This window comes from Vicugna pacos, chromosome 16 (assembly GCF_048564905.1).
Source record: "Vicugna pacos chromosome 16, VicPac4, whole genome shotgun sequence".
In the NCBI taxonomy this organism is placed as follows: Eukaryota; Metazoa; Chordata; class Mammalia; order Artiodactyla; family Camelidae; genus Vicugna; species Vicugna pacos.
In genome coordinates, this window is record NC_133002.1 from 17,660,480 (window position 1) to 17,679,301 (window position 18,822).

The 18,822-nt window shown below is 58.6% G+C and overlaps 1 protein-coding gene across 4 annotated transcripts in view; it reads left to right on the forward strand.

The window, feature by feature from the left end:
• Nucleotides 1-202: 202 nt before the first annotated feature.
• Nucleotides 203-18,822, forward strand: part of TOM1L2 (target of myb1 like 2 membrane trafficking protein) — a 71,319-nt gene continuing 52,699 nt past the window's right edge. For all 4 annotated transcript variants that reach the window (XM_015247612.3, XM_006213816.4, XM_015247611.3 and 1 more), the window contains exon 1: nucleotides 203-339. In XM_015247612.3, the coding sequence (XP_015103098.1) occupies nucleotides 288-339 (52 nt within the window). In that variant the 5' untranslated portion in view covers nucleotides 203-287. The remainder of the gene's footprint in view (nucleotides 340-18,822) is intronic.

Sequence of the window (18,822 nt, forward strand, 5' to 3'; positions counted from 1 at the left end):
GGCGGGCCAGGGGAAGTGATAGAGATTTCTGTGGCCTAGCTCTCAGCCCCGCCCAATCGGACGCTGCGGGGTGGGTTGGGGTCTCACTAAGGGAGGTGTGGGGGCCAATCGGAAGAGGGCAGAGCAGGCGTGGCCCAATAAGAACGCGGCGGGGGCGGGTCCAGGGGGCCGGATCTGGCGTTCCCGAGGGTGGGGCGGGGGTAAGTGTCAGTCAGGCGGGGAGCGCGGCGAGGGACGCAGAGCCGGCGGCTGACGGGCGCGGGCCGCTGCCTAGCCGTCCGCCCGTGATGGAGTTCCTCCTGGGGAACCCGTTCAGCACCCCGGTGGGGCAGTGCCTCGGTAAGGCCGCGCGGGCGGCGGGGCGGGCGCCTGGGCCCCTCACGGCGGCGCCCCGAGACCCAGCGATGCTCCGCGCTCTCTACGCAGCGGGGCCCAGCCCTTCAGCCCCGCCGGGCCGCGCCGGCTCTCCTTCCGTCCTCCCTCCGCGGGGCCGATCGCCTCGGGCCCCGGCCGAGCTCCCTGCCCCGGGCCTGCCCGTCGGAGCCCCCTCGGCTGGGAGCGGGAGGCCGGCGGGCTCCTGGGGGAACGGTCGGGGACCCGCCTGCACCGTCCCCGGGAGGAGGGCGGCCGTGCCCGTCCCGACGAGAGCCCCGGCCCGGAGCCCGGAAGCCGGACGTCAGCGGGGCCTTGCCGCCGACTCTCCCTGTGACCTTGTGCGAGTCACTGCCCTGCCGGCGCTGAAGTTTCCCGTCGTCCGAGGCGGGGTTCTGACGTTCCTTGGACTGGCTCCCCTCTCTCTTAAACCGGCCAGAGCTGACGTCTTTTGGTGGCCGACAGAGGGATGCTCCGCGTCCCGGGTCCGGGGAGGCCGAGATGCAGGTGCAGAAACACCAGAGGGGCCGCCCTGTGGAGTTTCCTTGCTGAAAAAGCAACTTGCCTTTTCACGCAAGGCAGGAGCTCATGCCAGGTGTCATCTATCAGGAAGGTCGATTGTTTCTTTTTAAAACTGGGTTCTTCCTGGGCTGTGGAAGGACTGGTAACACGTCTTATGAGCAGGGACCTTTGGTGTCCTTATGGGCCTGGCTGGATTGGGCAGGAGTGATTTATTTATTTCTGGCTTTGCTTATAAATGTACGGCTTGCTTTTTAGCCTTTAGTGGGGCCTGTGAAGTTATCGAGGCCTCTCCGATTGGCTCACTGGCATTTGGGAGCCTTTCTTTTCTTTATGTAGGGTCTCTGATAAGGGGTGATGTACACTGGGCCCTGGAAGAGTCTTTTGAGCGGGGAGGGTGTAGCTCAATGGTAGAGTGCATGCTTAGCATCCTCAAGGTCCTGGGTTCAATCCCCAGTCCCTCCATTTAAAAAAAAAAAAGTTGAAAGAGGCTTTGCGCACTTTTGTGACTGCCCTGTCCCTCGAGATTCCCACCCTCCCTCCTTCTTCCTCAGGTGCTCTATCACTGCATCCATATTCCAGAAACTCATTTCTCAGTTGAGTGTTGAATTCCAGCCGGCTGTAAGAGGGAGCCGGTAAACTTGGGGGAATTTTTTTTCTTCTCTGTTTCCTTTACAGTAGGAAGCTCTACCCCTTTGAAGTGCTAAGTAGTTGATGAGGGGTGTAAGTGAAAGGGGAGTTTAAAATATACAAGTATAAGGGGTATACAGGGATAGAGCAAATGGAAAGAGCGTGATTCTCTCAGGAGGACTGGAGTTGAATGTTCCCTTGCCCGGTTCAACTGTGGGACTCCAGAAAATTGTGCAACCCTCCTGAGCCTTCGTTTGCACAGAGAGCAGGGTGGGCATTGATTTGCACTCACAGAGTAGTGTGGGCTTCAGTGAGATGACAGATGTAAACTCTTAGCATTGGGCCTGGAACACAGGCTAAGGATGTTGTCACCGTCACCACTGTTAACAGAAAGATGAAGGTGGCATGAATCTTGTGTCTGGAGAGGGTACACGGGACAGCGGGCCTTTCTGTGCACAGTGGAGGAAAATGCCCTTCCAGGCCCCAGCGTCCATCATCCCTTAGAAAAGACACTTGGCCACAAGAGAAGGGAGCCTCCTCACTGCCCGTTGGTCAGCAGGCAAGACCCAGGTATGTTCACAGTTTAGTTCAGTTGAGACAAATGATTAGAGGACAGAATGAGGTTCTAATGTATCGTCTGTGCTGTTGTGACAAAGTGTGAAAGTGGTTCTCACGACATTCAGTGTTGTCAGTGTTCTTTTAAAAGTATGTGCCAGGGGTTGGTGGGAGGGTGGGGAACAGAAATTAAACAGTGGAACGAGTGATTAACAGCAGGGGCTGTCCTCGCATGAAGCGGCCCTGCAGCTCCTTCTGGCTGCTCTGTGAAGTAGCTTTTATCGTCCTTCCCATTTTAGAGATGAGGAGACTGAGGCCCAGAGGAGTGAAAGGACTGCTCTCTGGTAAGAGGGAGCCAGCATTTCATAGCTGTCGGAATGGATGTTGTCAGGAGGGAGCAGATGCATGGGGACAGGGCTGACCGCAGAAGGCCACCCGGACCTGGCACTCAGCCGCCTCGTGGGGACTGTCAGTACTGTCAGGGGTCCGTAGACGTCACAGGAGCCGGGGCCTGACTTCTTTGAGTCTCAGGGCTGTTGGTGAGAGAAGTGGACCTGTGCCTGGGGACAGAAAAGGAGTCAGGGAGGGGTCCCCTGTCTGAGTGGAACAGAGTGGCTGTGGGGAGCAGGGCAGGAAGGGTTTGGGCCCAGGATGAAGTCCTGTCCTGGTGGCTGGCATTGAAGACACAGTCTTCAGCTGACGGTGACTTTATGTCTTGCTGGACCTCATTTTCCTCCACAGCCGCCTGGGGTGTGGACCTAAGTAATTCCGCCCTCCGGCACTCAAGTATTAAAAGCCTTTGGTAGGGAGCCTCCAGGATCAGTAAGGCCCCCACCGAAGGGCCCTGAGCTGCAGTCCAGGGGTGGGTAGAGCAGCGATCACTCTGCCTCAGGCCTGGGCCTCGGGCGTGTGCTCCTGGCGCTGCGGGTCAAACTTGGGGTCTGCCTGGTGCCCTGGAAGGTGGTTCCTGAGTGGAGCCCATGGTCAGGGAGGACAAGTGGTAGGTGGTGTGAGGACAGCTTGTTCATCGTGAGTCTCTGAAGCAAGTCTCCAAGGGGCTCTGTCTTGAAGGCTGTCACGTGGGGCGTCCCTGAGCCAGCTCAGGACGCGCTGCACATGCTGACCACTCTCCTTGTGTGGCCTGGAGAATGTTTTCAGGTCCTCCTTTTCAGGAGTAAAGTTTAGATTCATTGGGAGGAGATGGTCGGTGAGTAGTTGGCAAATTCTGACCAGACAATTGAGGGAGGCAGGGGCGACCATCGGTTCTCCTCACGGTTCCGTGCAGGACTGGGAGGTGTTGGACCTACACTGCTTCCTGGGGCCCCCCTCCCTGCAAAGGCCGTGGGCTTGACTGTCCGGCTTGTTCCAGGAGTAGTTAGTTTAGTCCGGCCCTCCGGTTGCCACGACAACTCACTGGCCCCTTTGCTTCAGTGTTTATTTAGTCTTCCCAGCCCTGAGAGGGAGGGAGAGCCTGGACAGGAACTTACAACTGGTAAGCACCTGCAGTCTGCAGACTGGGAACCGGCGCTCGTTTAACCCTCACATCCCTTAATTATCTGAGTGTGATTATTTGTTCTGCCGCTTCTGAGAAAGTTGAGGCTCCAGGAGGGACTCGTGCAAAGGACTCGTGTCAAGGGACTTGTGCAAAGTCAAAGCCAGAGGTAAGCCAAGAACGCGCCCCTGACCCGGGCTCACCCTGTGCTTCCACGAGCATCCTGTGCAGCAGGCTCCGCCAGTCAGGGTCGTCGGGACCTGGGGAGCTCATCGGAGCAGAGGTTGGGGTGGGTGGCTGTAGGCTGGGGCGCAGCCCTCTGTGCGGCCGGCCGCTGGGGCCCGAGGCTGCTGGCGCTGCGGGCCGGAGACCCCACTGTGAGGTCTGTTGCTCTAGATGAAAAGTCTGCTTCATTTTCATGTTTCTTCAAACACGAAATGTGGGTTTCTTCTGGACAGACTGTAAGTGTGATTATTTAGAACTCATTCCTTCACGCAGGGGCTCTGTGTTGGCTCTCTGTGTTTCCCGAGTGAAGCATTTGCCGGGACGTTCGGTCTAGAAAGGGGCTGGAGACAAGGACCTAAATCAGATGAGGGAGAGAGGGTTGGCATGAGAGTGGACAGACGGATGGGGAAGGAGACCGTGACAGAAGGGCTGGCCTCAGTGGCGGTGGTAACGGGGTTTTGCTCTTTCGGCGCTCAGGGCTGTGTTAGCGCGTGCCCCAGGCTGAGGTGGCGCCCTGTGCATCCTGTGGGCCTTTAATTGTCACAGCAGCACCAAGTCGGGTTCTGTCACTGTCTCCCCTCTGCAGACGGGGACCCTGAGGCAGTGAGGGCCACGGCAGCAGGAGTTGGAGCCCAGCGTTCTGGCCGGAGCCTGTGCTGTGAGGCTGTGCCACCCTCAGCCTGGGGCGAGGGCGATGAGGGCAGAGGTGGACGAGAGTCTTGAGGGCTGTCTGGGCAGAGACAGCAGCTGGAGCAGAGGCTGGGGGTTGGGGTCGGGGTAGGGGGCTGACGTCCAGCCCGGGCAGCTGTGAGAGGCCGGGCGGACAGGCACCAGGCCTGACCGAGGAGGGCTGCAGGTGTTGGCCCAGGGGTTCGGGCTCTTTCATCGTCCATACTGGGGAGCCAAGAAAGAGTCCTGGGGAGGGGAGTGGCACAGGTGTTACAGAGGCAGGGAAACTGCCCCTTGGCAGCCACCAAAAGGCCATTCTTCTCTCTTGCCATCCAAGCCCCCACCTGTGCAGAATGGGGGTCCTACGGGAGGTCAGCCCCAGGCAGCACCACTCCCCTGAAGCCCTGGGGAGGCTCCCCTTCTGTGAGGCCGGGTCAGAGGTGAGGAGGTGCTGGGACAGGTTGTAAAATGCATGTCCCCACTGGTCAGCCTGCTCCTCAGAGCCTGGCCGCTGGCTGCGGAGGGTGAGGAGGGGTGCCACTGCTTGGAGGGGGCTATGGGGCTCCTAAAAATTCCCATAGACCTCTGCTTTTAAAAAACAACGCGTGCTTATGTAGAAAACTTAGCAAATATACAAAAATGCGAAGAAGAGGAATCACTGTGACGTGCTTTCTCCCAAGCTCATTGAGATTCTCGGCATTTCACGGAGCCCGGGGAATAAGAGGAACCCACCCCCACTTTCTCACGCTTGGCGGTGCAGCCTTGTGTGAGCACATTTCTATGTGACACGCCTGCTTTTGGGGGCGGTGGGTATCAGGTGAGGAAGGGGGTATAAATGCAGGCCTGGGGGCAGCAGTTAAGCACATTGCTCTCCACCTAGCAGGTGAATCTCTCAGACGTCTTAGGCTCACCCAGCAGTCTGAAAAGGTATAAATAACATGCAGACTTTGTTTGGCTGACCCAGCTTGCTGCGGCTGGAACACAGGCCCTTTAAAACCCAGTCTCAGCTTGGGTGCCTCTCTCGTGTTCCTCCAGTCTTCCTGAGCTAGAGGACTCTTTGATCTTGTCCGTCCAGTGACCGCACCTGCTGTGTTGTCAGCACTCGCCCCCTCCTCCAGGCAGCCTTCCTAGACCACCCTGTTTGCGATGCAGAAGCTCCTCTCCGAGCTCAGTATGTTGTCCAGATCGTGCTTGGCTCCTCCCTCGCCCTCCATCTTGTGTGACGACCAGCAGGAGGATACTGCAGTCCCCATAGGGTCCTGCGCTCACACCTGCTGTCCCTTTGCCTGCTGTCTCCTGTTGGTGTTGATCTCGTGTCTGGCCTGGCTTGTTGCCTCATCTTCCTCAGGGCAGACTGTGCCCCTCCTGGCTTCCTGTGACCTTTGGGGCCCGTGCCGGAGTCTGCCCTGCCCGGCTGTTCACTCCAAGGGTTCCTTTCTGTCAGTCTTATTTTTGAGCATCCACCTCTCGGAGCTGAGAAGGAGAACCATGGCGGCCGGGCTGTGTGCCCCCTCATCTCACTCAGACTGCGCCGTCGGGGTGTCGTGCGGTCCATCTGTAGACACTGGCATTGCTTCCACCTTTCGGCTGTGGGAATAGCGCTGCTGTAAACTGGAGTGTGCAGATATCCCATGTTTGTGCTCACGCCCTTGCCTTCAGGCCTTTTTCACATCCCCAGGGGTGCACTGACTGGCTCACAAGCTCACTCCGTTCCTGGTGTTTTGAGGAAGAGCCACCACACTGCTGCCCGCAGCGCTGCAGCGTTCTGCGTCCCGCGAGCAGTGCACAGGCCCAGGGCCTCCTCGTCCTTGCCGCACTCATCCTTGGCTTCTCTTTGGTAGGGGCCGTCCCGTGGGTGTGACGTGCTGTCTCGCCCTCTCACGTGCGTGTTGGCCGTTTGTGTGTCTGTGGAGAAGCGTCCGTTCAAGCCCTTTGCACACGTTAGAACCAGGTTGCTGTGCTTGGCTGCTGCGCTAGGAGTTCTCTCTGCGTTTGGATGTTAATCCCTCGTTGGGGATGAGGTTTGCAAACACTGCTCCTCTGGGGGTTGCCTTTGGGCTCTGTTGACCGGGCCCTTTGGGGGGCCCAGTGCATCCCTGTGCCTTTGGTGTTCTGCCTTGTTTTCAGGGGAGTCCCACGTGGGCCCTGAAGACACGGGGCGGGGCTGGCAATGCTGGTGCACGTGGCTGCCCTGCAGGTGCTCGATTAAGGCCCGAGCTCATGGCATTGTCCCCACCAAGGCCCGCGACAGCCCTGCCATCACTCACATTTACAGAGTAGACACCCAGGTTGGAGGGTAGGAACCTTTCCGGAGGCCTGTGGCTAACAGGGGCCCAGGATGGATCTGAACCCAGGTCTGGGGACACCAGAGCCAATGCCCCTAACCACGAAACCGGGAGAGAATTCAGTTATTATTTGCGGAATTGAGTGAATGAACTTGGTGGCTGAAAATCTGGGTGGTAGCTGCCTCAGATTCAGATCTGCCTCCAAGCTCTATGCTGCTCAGCCAGTTCCTGTCCTCCGAGTGTAGCTCAGTGCATGGTGTCCCTCCGTCCCCACTACCCGACCCCGGTTCTGAGACTCTGGGGAAAGGTGTGCTTTCTTATGCGTACTGCAGCCCTGGGCAGAGGCAGACCTGCGTGTGTTCCTTTCTGGGTGTGCTTCAGAGCTGCAGGGCTGGAAGGAGACAGCAGGGGCTTAAACAGATGCTGAGGTCTCCAGGTGACCAGTTTGCTTTCCAAACGTGACCAACTGCCGTTTTCATCGTGAATGAGGCACAGGCCTTGTAGTCTGGGAGGCACGTCAAAAATCCTGTTTCGGGTTTTGGGTTAAAATGGACTGTGATGGAGACACCGCCTCCTGCACGTCAGCGTGCCAGGCTGCAAGTCTGAGCGCTGGGGCCGGGTCTGGCTGCGGGACAGGGATCCGCTGGGCTCCTTGCTGCGCCTCAGAGGAGATGTCACAGACGTCCTCTCCTGCCCCTGGCACGTCGTCATCCAAGTGGAGTAGGAGGCTCGACAAGTGGTGTCGCCTGGTGTTGGAAAGCGGAATGTGCTGGTGGCTTCCAGAGTGAGAGTCCCACCCGTGAGCTCTGGAAGTTCTTAAGCCGGTAGTTGAAGGCATCACTGAATTCTAGCTGGGGGGCTTAGTGGCACTGGGTCCGCAGCCCTCCCCGTTGCAGGTGGGGAACCCGAGGCCCAGAGAGGTCAGGCACGTGCTGTTTTCCCCCCGACAACGCTCCTGACACCGAATGTGTGGGTTTTTCTGGACACCAGCCAACTGTGACGCCAACTGGTGTCCTGCAATCCCGTTCTGACCTAACTGCCCGAGTTCTCACAGGTGGCGGTGGCTGTGAATTGGGGGTTCCCATGACTCCCTCCCGTTTGGTAAGTGGCTGGAACGGCTCCCAAAATGGGAGAACACCTTACTCCTGTTTACGGCCTTGGTGGTGTCTGGGCCCAGCCCCCCATCACCCCGTTAGCACACAAGACACTCCTGGCTCTGGGTGTCCCGGGGTTCAGGACTGCGTGCTGGGCCGGGGGATGAACATCACGTGTCCGTTTCTTCCTGCATCATAGCGGGCGCTGTGCCAAGTCCCCAGCGAGTCACCCACACAGCGTCCTCCCTGAGCCAGATGCCAGCCGCTGGGACCCTGGGAGACTGGCCTGAAGACTGTCAGTCGCACGCAGTCCACCTGCTCCCAGGACGTGGCTGACCCCCGGTGTTCTGGCCGGTGCAGTCAGTTCACAGACTTGTCTTGGGGTGTCCCTGCTCCCCTGCAAGCCTCAGGGGCCGGGCTCTGGGTGGTCACATCCCCTGGTTACTCCTGGGACGAGGGCAGCATCAGCACCTCAAGTTCATTTCTGCACCCGAAGCTTAAGGCCTGGGTCAGAGCGGCTTTGAGTTTTTCTTCCGGCCTTTACCCTCCTTAGGAGATTTGACTGTCTTTTGAACCGGTTCACGAGTGTGTGTGTTGTGTGTGTGTGTGTGTGTAATTTATACCTTTGCCTCCTCGTGTACTTCTCACTGGGGCGCGCGTGTTCGTAGTGAGATGCGGCCGTCTGAGCGGGGACGCCCCTGCGCTGCCCGGGTGACCTGGGACGTCCTCTCCTGCCCCTTCCCTCCCGTCAGCCCCAGCCCTGCCCTGCTCAGCCCGTCGCCCAGGCTGCTTCTGCTTGCCCTCAGGGCTCCTGTCAGCCGAGTCGCGCAGGGGGTGCTCCTTTGGGCTCAACACCAGAAGTGTTTGAGGGCGCCTCCTGCCTCCTTCCACCAGGCTTTCTTTTCCCCGCTGCCGTCCTGAGAGGTCGTGTCGTCCGGGGACCCGCTGGCCCCTGAGCTGCTGTGGGTGAGCAGCGAGGCCCTAGGCCCGGGGCTGCCGTGCGGCCTGCGGCGCGTGACTCCTGAGGACTCGGGGAGGCCGTCCTGGGGGCTGTTTCTGTAGTTGTGGGTGTCATGTCCTGTCTCTTGTCCACTGGTTGCACACTCAGGTGCAGCCACCACCCCCGTCCTTCTCCAGAATGTTCCTCATCTTACAGGGCTGAGACTGTCCCTGTGGAACAGCGACTCCTCTCCCCTCACCCCCGGCACCACCATCGTACTTTCTATCTCCGTGGGTTTGATGACCCCGGGGACCTCATGCATGTGGAATCCTGCAGGGTTCGTCCTTTGTGACTGGCTGATGTCCTCCAGGGTCACCCATGTTGGAGCATCCCAAGAGGCCTTCAGTTTCAAAACTTGATGGGCTTGGGGTGAGATGGTGCCCGCCTCAGAGCCCCACCAAGGGCAGGTTGGAGGCGGAGAAGGGGGCCAGCCCGTGGGGCCTGGCCTCTGCGAGAGAGGAGCAGGCCCTCCTGGGGGCAGAGGGGGGAGCCACGTCTGGGTCAGAGGGGCCTCCTCACCCCAGGGCCTCCCCACCCCTGGGGCCACCTTCTCTTGGGTCCTAAAAATTACACCGTGAGAAACATATGAAGTGAAAGCAGCGTGCATACACATTCTCGTTTAAAAACTCAGACAACGCAGGGTCGTGGGTTCAACCCCAGTACCTCCATTAAATAAACAAACAAGCAAACAAACAAACCTAATGACCTCTCCGCCTAAATTTTTTTGAAAATTAAGAGCTAAAAATGAGGCAACGCAGACAGAGTTCTACCTAGAATGCGAGGCCCCCTCCCTGCCCCCCGGGAACCTGTCAGCTGCTCAGCGTGGTCCTGGCTCCACGAAGCCTCTGGTGTAACAGGATCCGACTGATCCACCGACCGTGGGCCTCACTTCGCACCTCGCCTTCGTCTGCTGATCTTTCCCTGGGTGACACACCTTTCACGCAGCCTTTCTCCTGGAGTGGGGGATTGTCCTTAAATAGTGCCGTGGCAGCGTGTCTGTGCGTGTACACATTTCTGTGGGTTAAGTTCCTAGGGGTGAAAACCTGGGCCAGACGGTAGCATTTGAAGCTTTATAGAGATGCCAGACCCTCCGCAGCAGAGCCAGGAGCACCCACCCTCACCCCCATCACGGCAATGCGCCCCTGGGAGGGGGGCTGTTTGGCTGTGGGGGTCCTGGCTCCCTGATGAAGGGCATCTCCGAGATGTGCAGATTCATGTGCCTTCCCTGCACATGGGCTCGGCCTGGGTTTCTTGGATGTCGCAGTCGCCACACGCACCCCCTCCCCTCAGCTCGAAGCTTCACTCTGCAGTCGTGGGTTCCCTGGGTGAGGACAGTGGAGGCTCTGTTAGCAGGAGGCTGTGTCTGAGTGAGGTGGCCTCTGAGCCCCGCCTCTTGGGAGGGGGCTGTGCTGACAGAGGCCAGGGCAGGAGAGTGCCCGAGGTGGGCGGGGTGCCCAGAAGCCAGAGCTGCGTCCCCCCGAGCTGTGCTCCGAGCCTCTCCTGCCTCGGCCCCAGTCCTGCTGCTCTTGTGCTGACGAGACAGCCAGCCTTGGCGGAGCCTGGGATGACAACGGGATCCCCCTGGAATGACCTCTTTTCTGTTTCATTGCGTTTTTGTTACTTTGGATTGATGCCAAGTGAAGTTTGCAGGGGTGAACGGGCGCTTTGTAGCCCAGCGCTCCCAGCTCCCTGGGAGCTCCCAGGGCCCGCCCCCACACCAGGGCCTCCATCCTGCCGAGCTGGGCCCTCCTGGAGGGCCTCCCGCCCTGCGCTTTCCACTCTGGAGCACCTTTTTCTCATTTGCTTGGAGCTCTGTGGGCTGCCTGGAGAGCCGGGGCCTTTCCCTGCTGGGCTCCACGCCCCCCAGGGCAGGGGCTGGGGGCGTCTGTGCTGGTGTCCACAGTGGGTGGTCGGGGGATGAAGTGTGGCCCTGCGGAGCCTGGCCACAGGCTCCCTGTCTCTGAGCCTCGGGACAACTCCATGCCCCAGGGGCTTGTTTGAAGCTCAAACTGGACAATGCAAGTAAAGCACTTGACTCTCTGAAAGTTCTGTCCTCCCTCGTAACCGTTTCTAAAATGAGGGAACTATGAATTTGGGTGGTATATACTGGGAAGGGTACATACAAGTGTTTAAAAAAATGGAACAAAAATTTTTGTTTATTTTAGAATTATTTGTTTTAATGGCAGCACTGTGGATTGAACCCAGGACCTCATGCATGCTAAGCACTGCTCTACCCCTGAGCTCTACCCTCCCCCCGTTGTTTATTTTAACAGTCTGACCCCTGGTGCTGCAGAAAATAAAAAGCAAGTTACCATGTGTGCTTTCTGGACAGAACAAAAACTTTGAAATCAGACAAACCTCAGTTTGAGCTGCAGCCTCACCTGTAAAATGGGTCTAATAGTCCTGCATTTTAAAGTGTGTGTCCGGGCACGAAGTGAGGTGTTTCACGGGCTGTGGCGGTGAAAGACTGCAGACCGGGCAAACAGCAAACAACAGCGCTGACCCCTCGCAGCTTTGGGGGCCGGTGTCCCAGGTCGAGGTGTTGGCGGCTGGTTTCTCTTGGGGCCTCTCTTTGTCGCGCCGACGGCAGCCTGCTTCTGTTTGCCTGCCTCCCGCTGTCCCTGGTGTCCAGGTTCCTCCCGCGAGGACAGCAGTCAGGTGTGTGAGGGCCTCCTGTCTAACGGCCTCATCTGACCTTGCTCACGTCTTCAGGGAGCCTCCCTCCCAGTGCAGTCACATTCAGCATGTGGGTTTGTGGGGCCCACAGTTTAGCCCATAACACCGGCCAGACAGAGCTCTGGGGTGGTGGCCAGCCGTTCCGGGGCAGGTGGTACGCGGTCTGTGCGGTTGTCCTGAGAGCCAGCAGTGCTGTTCCTGTCCCTGTCCCCCTAGCCCCCAGGCACTGCCCGTGACTATTCAACCAGTACAATCCACTGGCTTAGAGAGCAAGCCAGGCCTCCTTCCACTTCCGGACCCTCGGTACCAGCGAATCGCCAGTGACACATTCAGGAAAGCTCAGGCTTGACTTTATAAAGTTAGCCAAGGATGGCACTTTAAATGTGTAAGATCCAAGTGGAAAGGAGTCCAAACGGAGTATGAATAAACGTTGAGTTTGGGGAAAGTACAACACGCCGTGAAGGAAGCCAGACCCAAAGCTGCGTGCCCTGCCATCCCGCTGCTGCGCCGAGTGCAGGCCAGGCCGGTGCGTGTGCGGGGCCTGGGGTGAGGGCTGGGAAGTGACTGCACTGGGGCCGGGCTTCTTCCTGGGGTCATGAAGGTTCTGGAATTAGAGCGGTCATGGTTACTGAGGCCTGGTGGTGGCTGCTGAAGCCCACTGAGTTGTGCACTGAAAGGGGAGCTTCAGGGGGTGTGGATTCTCTCCCAATAAAGCTGTTAGGAAACACTGAGTTAGGGCCATGGCGGTGGTGTGCTTAGGGGAGTGGCTTCCGAGTCTGTCTTCCAAGTTTTCTGTAGTTCCTCTTTTGTAAGTGGAAAACCCCAAAGTCCTCCACGTCAGGAAGGTGACTGGGGATCTCGTGCTGTGTGGCGCTGAGTTAGAGCCAGGCAAAGAAAACTTCCGTGGAGTATTAAGAGGTCACTTTTGCTCCTGAAATGTCAACACTGAGTACGACGTACAAGCCAGAGAGAAGACGGGTATGTGCGTGATGTCGCTTGACCCGGGCCTCCTGAGTGCAGGCCTGTGGCAGAATCCGCCCTCTCTCCTCCGATGGAGTCCATGTTTGTCACACACTTTCACAGCCCGTTCCTTCCCAGTGCCACACCGTCGTCAGCCCCGTGCCAAGAGACAAGTAATTCATCGCGGAACGCATGTGTGTGAGATGCTGCTGGCCGCCCTCGCTTCCAGGTGGACCGTTTCTGCCCCATTTGTAGCCGTGTTTGTCCTGGAGGCACCATTTCTTGGCTCATGACGTGAAATCATCTTTGAAAGGAAAGTTAAAGACTCTCGAATTACCTTTCTCTGCTTTAAATCCACCCTTTGGTATTTGCAAAGGTCAGACGAGCTATTTCGGCGTCCACGGCCTTGATTAATGGGGAGCCGGACGTTCCCATTGGCCCCCGAGAATGAAGGATTGCCACGGGGCGGCAGCATCTGCCATCACATCGAGCGCGGAGCTGGGACTCTTAGGAGGTAGCCGGCCCATGAAAGATGCAGGCGGAGGGATGCCTCGGGCGCGGCCCTGTTCACCCGCCACCGGAGAGCTCGCAGGCGCCTCCCAGAGCGTCCCCCGAGAGCGTGTGTCCCACCCCCCACCCGGCCTTGCCGCTAAGAGTCTAACACTGAAGCGCGGTGCCTCTGTCCTGAGAGGTGCCTGGGCTTGTCTGTGTTCTGCGCTCACCCCTCCACACTGGGGATGTGGTTTTATTCTAAGTTAAATAAAAATCATTGTGTTGGTGCCTAGATCTTCGCGGGGAAAATAATGAATACACGTCTCGGTCCCCACGCAGGAGCAGATGGTCAGCGTCAGTTCATTCTGTGACCTTTCTTTGCTTCGAAGACAGAGTCTGATCCCATGGATCATAGCTGTTCTTTCGGTTCGCAGACCCGGAGGTCACAGGAGCGCCAGGCTGTCGCCATCCTTTTCCATTTGTCTGGAGCCTTCAACCGGAGACCAGTGTGGCATTCTCAGCCTGCGGGAGCCGGGGCCTTCTGGGCACGTGAAGGGAGCCCTCTGCCCCGCGTCCTGCTGTCCTCACCTGTCCACTCACCGGGCAGCCACTTCGCTGCTCTGTGGGGGCAGGCACAGCCCCTGTGAAGCCTGCCCACCGAGGGCCGCAGGTTTAAAGTACACTAGCGACAAGGGCCAGCTGTGCTGCTGGGGAGCCACATGGGGGCCTCTCCTGGCCCCAGAGCCCACGTTCCCATCAGGAGGCAGACAGAAACAAGAGCCGTGCGGGGGCCCCGATAACAGCGGGCATGCGCTGTGCTGGGGTAGAGCGAGGAGGTGGCCCTGCCGCTGTCCTACGGGAGGGCGGGGGTTGGGCTGGGAAGTGAGGACCTTGCAGAAGAGATAGCTGGGCGCAGTCCTGGGACCTGGAGCAGGTGGGGGCAGCGAGGGCCGGTAGTGAGTCACCCTGGGAGTCAGGCTGACAGATACAGACGCTGCCTGGAGTTGAGGGGAGCTTGGGAGGTTTTTAACACGCAGGAGACTATGTGACCGGTTCTGTTCAGGGAAGGTCATCCAGGCACATGGAAGAGGGCTGCAGAAGTGATGCCAGCGGTGGAGAGGTCCCGACCCTGAGAGCCGGCCGAGAGGGCACCCGGCCCACCCGGCCCTCCTCCCCTGTTTCATTCCCACATCCTCCTTCCGATCACCCAGAGCCTCTCCATGGCCCAGTCCCGCGTCCCTGTTGAGATGGCCCAGCACTGTCCAGGCTGCCCAGCTCACCCTCCCTGGCCCCCTGCAGCAGCCGGAGCCCTGGCGCTCAGTGGAGGCCACCTTGCTCCCAAACCCCTGGCAGGGCTGGACCCTCAGGAGGGAGGAGGGAGGGTGGAGTGATTACGGTGGGTGGGGCAGGGGCTCAGAACTGGAGGACGGAACACACCTGGTCTGAGCCCCTCGTCCACCTCACGCAGGCTCCAGGAGACTGGGAGGGGTTTTGTTTTACTCTTTATTGCGAGAGCTTCAGACAGAAGCAAGAGCAGGGAAAACGCAGTAACGAGCTGCTGGGGCCCGTGACTCTGCCTCCGCTCCCCTCACTCTCTGGCCAGCCCAGGCTGCTCCGCCACGGCCTCCCCACCTCGCTGGTTTGGAGCTGACCCCAGGCCTCGTGTAATTCTGAAGTGTGTCTCAAAGAGCAGGGCTTTTGGCTGAACTCCAGGAGGAGCCTGCCCTGTCTGAGCCGCAGCCTCCTCGCCTGTGCGCTGGGATGGCGGCACCCTCGGCCCAGGGCTGCTGTGAGCAAGCCAGTGGAGGCGTTGCCAGAACCCTGACAGCTCCCTTCTCTTCACGACCGGCCGTGACAGGCCTGCACTGTGGTGGCCCCGAGAGCACAGCCTGGGGGCAGACGACCCCCGTTCTCAGCCCCACACTCACCACCGTGACTTTGGGGCACATCGCCTAGTCTGGGCCTCCGTGTCCTCGTCTTTAAAAATGGGGGCAGTGACAGCCCCCTTGTAGGGTGGTTTAAGGTTTAAATGAGACAGTGTATACCAGCACGTGACCAGCTCAGTCCACGGTAGCTTTTATAATAAACATCCTTTAAGTATGTTATTTCTGATTCTCAGGGCAGTTCCGCAAAGTATTAGCTATTATCTCCATTTTACAAATGAAGCAACAGAGGCTTAAGTCCAACATTAGATGATGCACTTGAGCTCTTGGGATGAATGAATTGCGGAGCCAGGAGTCTGAGCCCAGGTCTGACCCCCCACGGCCCCCACCTTCGTTACAGCTGATTCTTTCCTGAACCGGGCTCTCTGGCCTCTAGAAAAAGAGCACTCCAGTCTTCGGTCAGGCAGGCCAGGGGCACGGGGTCCTGCCTTGTTTGACGTCCAGCCAGTGCTGTCTCCAAGAGGCTGGTGACTGTGTGCAGCGGCTCCCTTGCTGCCCTGTCCCCCGGCCACCTTCCTGCTCCTGCCGTCAGTGCAGTCAGCACGCGTGGCGAGGGGACAGGGCAGGATGGGCAAGGCCGCTCAAATGAAAATGGTCACACCAGCCGTTTCGGGCTAAGTTTTAGTGGAAGGAGGCAAACCCCTGGGCCCAGTGAGGTTCCCTGGTCGTCTGGGGAGGTTCATTTCCCAGTCAGCTGAGATAGGAGTGGACCGGGCGGATTTACCCGTTTCAGCTGTAAAATTGCTAGGAACGCAAAACTTCCAGGTGATGTGACAGAGCCCCAGAACTCAAACCCCAGCCTGCCCTGCTCCCCGCCTGGCCGCCCTGTCAGTCCCCACCGCCCCGCGCTACCAGGACCCCCTGTGCCGAAAGGCCCACCCCGCCCTGGTCAGTGGGCACCAGCTTCCCGCCTCACTCTGCACACCTGCCCCGGGAGGGTGCCTGTTCCTGACTCCGCAGGTGAGGAAGCCACGCGGGTGAGGGTTTGGCTGTCGGAGCGCAGAGCGAGGACACGAAGGGCGTGTTCATGCTCAGGCCGTGGCCAGCCCTCTTCCTGCGCCCCCACAAGGCCTCTGGACCTCGGCGGCTCCTCCCAGGGTGCTCTCCATTTGCCACCACGTGCTGTGGGCCTGGGAGCCCAGGGGGACGGGTCCTGGGAGGCCCGCACACCCTGTCTGACCCCGCATGATCCAGGCAGCTTGAGAGCCCAGTGGGAGAACTGAAGAGGGCAAGTTCGGGCTCTTAAGCCTTTTTTCCTCCTTCAAAGTTTGAAGACAAGAGATCTAGAGAAGTAGAGAAAAGTACTCATCGCCGTGCGACCCGGAGGTCTCTGCTGCTGCAGACACTGCGGCCTGCTTACTTCCTGGATTATTGGTGCGTTTTTCTCACAGAGATGACGCTGTGAATACCGTTTTGTGTTCTGGGTTTTTTCTTTCACTTAACGTAATAAGCATTTTAAGTTAAGAACCAGCGTGTAGGTACCACGTGCACATGACCACATGCTGCTCCAGCGTGTGGACGTATGGTGGTGTACTTCACCACTGCCTCAGGTATGGACATTCGGGTGGTTTTATTTTTTTCCTTGCTGTTATAACTCAGCGATAAACCCTGGTAGGGCTTGAATCTTCGCCTTGTAGGTTATTTACTTGTAATAAATTCCTTTAAGTAGAATCACCACGTCGAAAGGTTCTCGCTCCAAAAGCTTGATACTGCCTTGTGTCGTCTCAGCCTTTACGGGACCCGTGGAGGGTCCCGGTGGAGGGTCCCAGTGGAGGGTTAGCGTGTGGGATGGGGTTGGGGACGGTTTCCTTGAAGAGAGTTTTTAGGCCACTTCTGAAGCTGCTGGTTGTTAACTGGAGTGGAAGCAGATGGGTGTAGTGGGGAGACGCTACCTACATTTCCAGGCAGAGACGAAGGGACCGATGCCCAGAGCTGCCGGTGCGTGTGGACCTGAGGGAGCTGGGGCTGGGGAGCAGGATGTCGGGCGAGGCCTGGTGACAGCCTGGACTTTCCATAACGGCAGGGGAAACTGGGGGGGCTTGAAGCAGACTGGGGACGTGAGGAGACTTTCATGCTGGAAGGTCACCTGGCTGCGGGGTGGAGCACAGACTGGACAGGGCTGGAAGGAGGCTGCGAGGCCAGTTAGGTCCCTCACATAAGAGGGGTTCCTCGCAGGCTTTGCTAAATTGATGGGAGATAGTGCATTTCGTTTAAACTTATGTTTTTTTCATTCCTGCTGAGGTTGGATATTTTTAAGTTGATTTGCCACCCAAATGTCTTCATGTGTGACTTGGCTCCGTGTGTCCTAACGGGTCCCGGAGCGTTAAGGCACCCTTGTTGCAGATTTCAGGATGGTGGGGCAGACGCAGGATTCAGCTCCACATCAGAGCTTTTGGAGACCTAGCGAGGGGAGGTGATGGATGCCCTGGGTGCTGACACCAGCACTGAGGCCCCAGGCCCACTGCCCTCTGCCCTCTCCAGGCCTCCTCACGCTGGCCCTGAGTCTGGGCCTCTGAAAGCACAGCTCAGCAGGCCGCCCGTGAGCGTTTGCTGGGATGGAGGAGGTGAGAGAGGACAGGGCCTTCAGCGTGAAGTTACCACTCAGGCCCGACTCACGGTTCAGCCGCCTCCCCAGCGTTAACGGCATCCCGCTTGTAGGTCTTCCGTGTTGCGACTTTTATTAGCTTGCTATTTTGATAGCCACAGAAGCTTGCCGCGGAAGCTGCAGGCAGGGGCTTGCCAGGAGCGCACCCCGATGGGAGGAGCTTTTCTTCCTGACTGAGCGGTGGCCTCGTGCGTTCCGGTTCCCCCTGGGCTCCAGTGTGTGCCGGGGGCAGAGGCCGCACGGGAGGCTGGCGATGGCCCGCGTCTCTCTCTGCAGCATCTCGGCTAGAAACCCACAGGAGCTTGAGCCTGCGTCTCACTCTGGGTGTTTTCCCCGTTAATCTGACCAGTCTCAGACAGTTGAGGCGCTGCCATCACAGCGCGGCCCCGTCACGGTGCCTGTGTGCATGGCCGTGCCCTTGCTGGGGCTGAAGCCCTCCGTCTTTGACGTTGAACTTCACCCCCAGACCAGATAAGGCGGGGCGGAGAGTTGTCTGAGCTGACCCCCTAGGGGCCTTCCAGAAACGATTCCACGATTCCTGGTGACTGTAGAGGTTAACAGGCTTAGAAATCATAAATATGGTTACCAAAGAAACACAAATACCTCGCAGAACAATTTGGAAAGTTACCCTCCTCCCCGACAAAACCCAAGCGGACTCAGACAGGGCGGTTCTCACCCTGAGGAGCCGTCCCCCTGCCCCACGCTGGGCTCGCTCTCCGGGCCTTTTTCCTTCGAGTGGGTGTTTGCTGGCTAGTGTGAAGCTGTGGGACTGTTTCTGTCTTGATTTTTTCCCCACTTACTGTGTGATCACCACTTGCCCAGCGTCTGCTTTTCTCCTCACCCAGGGGCCGTGTGTGTCCGTGGGGCGCCGGCAGGCCTTTCCGGGCAACCACGTAAGGCAGGACCTTGTGGCTCCAACCAGTTTTGGGGTCCCGGTCGCGTTCTTTAAATGTCTTCAGGTCATCATCCTTTGAAGGATGGCTTTGACTTTTAAAACAAGCCAGCAGTTTTCTGCAGCCCAGTGTCGTGTGTTGGGCAGGGCCGAACTGGAGATGTGGCTGTAACAAGGGAGACCAGGTTTTTCTGGTGGGGAGGGCGGGGAAGGGTCAATGCTCCTCAGACACCTGTGACCGCCAGCTCGGCCGAGCCCATGAAACAAGCCAGCTCTGAACGTGGCCTGGCCGCTGTCAGTGCAGCGCCTGTCCTCAGCGTGGGCGCATCAGGCCACATGCCCAGGGGCCAGGGTGTATGGGTAGGGGAAGGGCCAAGGGACGTGCACCTTGTAACTGGTGGATGCTGCCCACT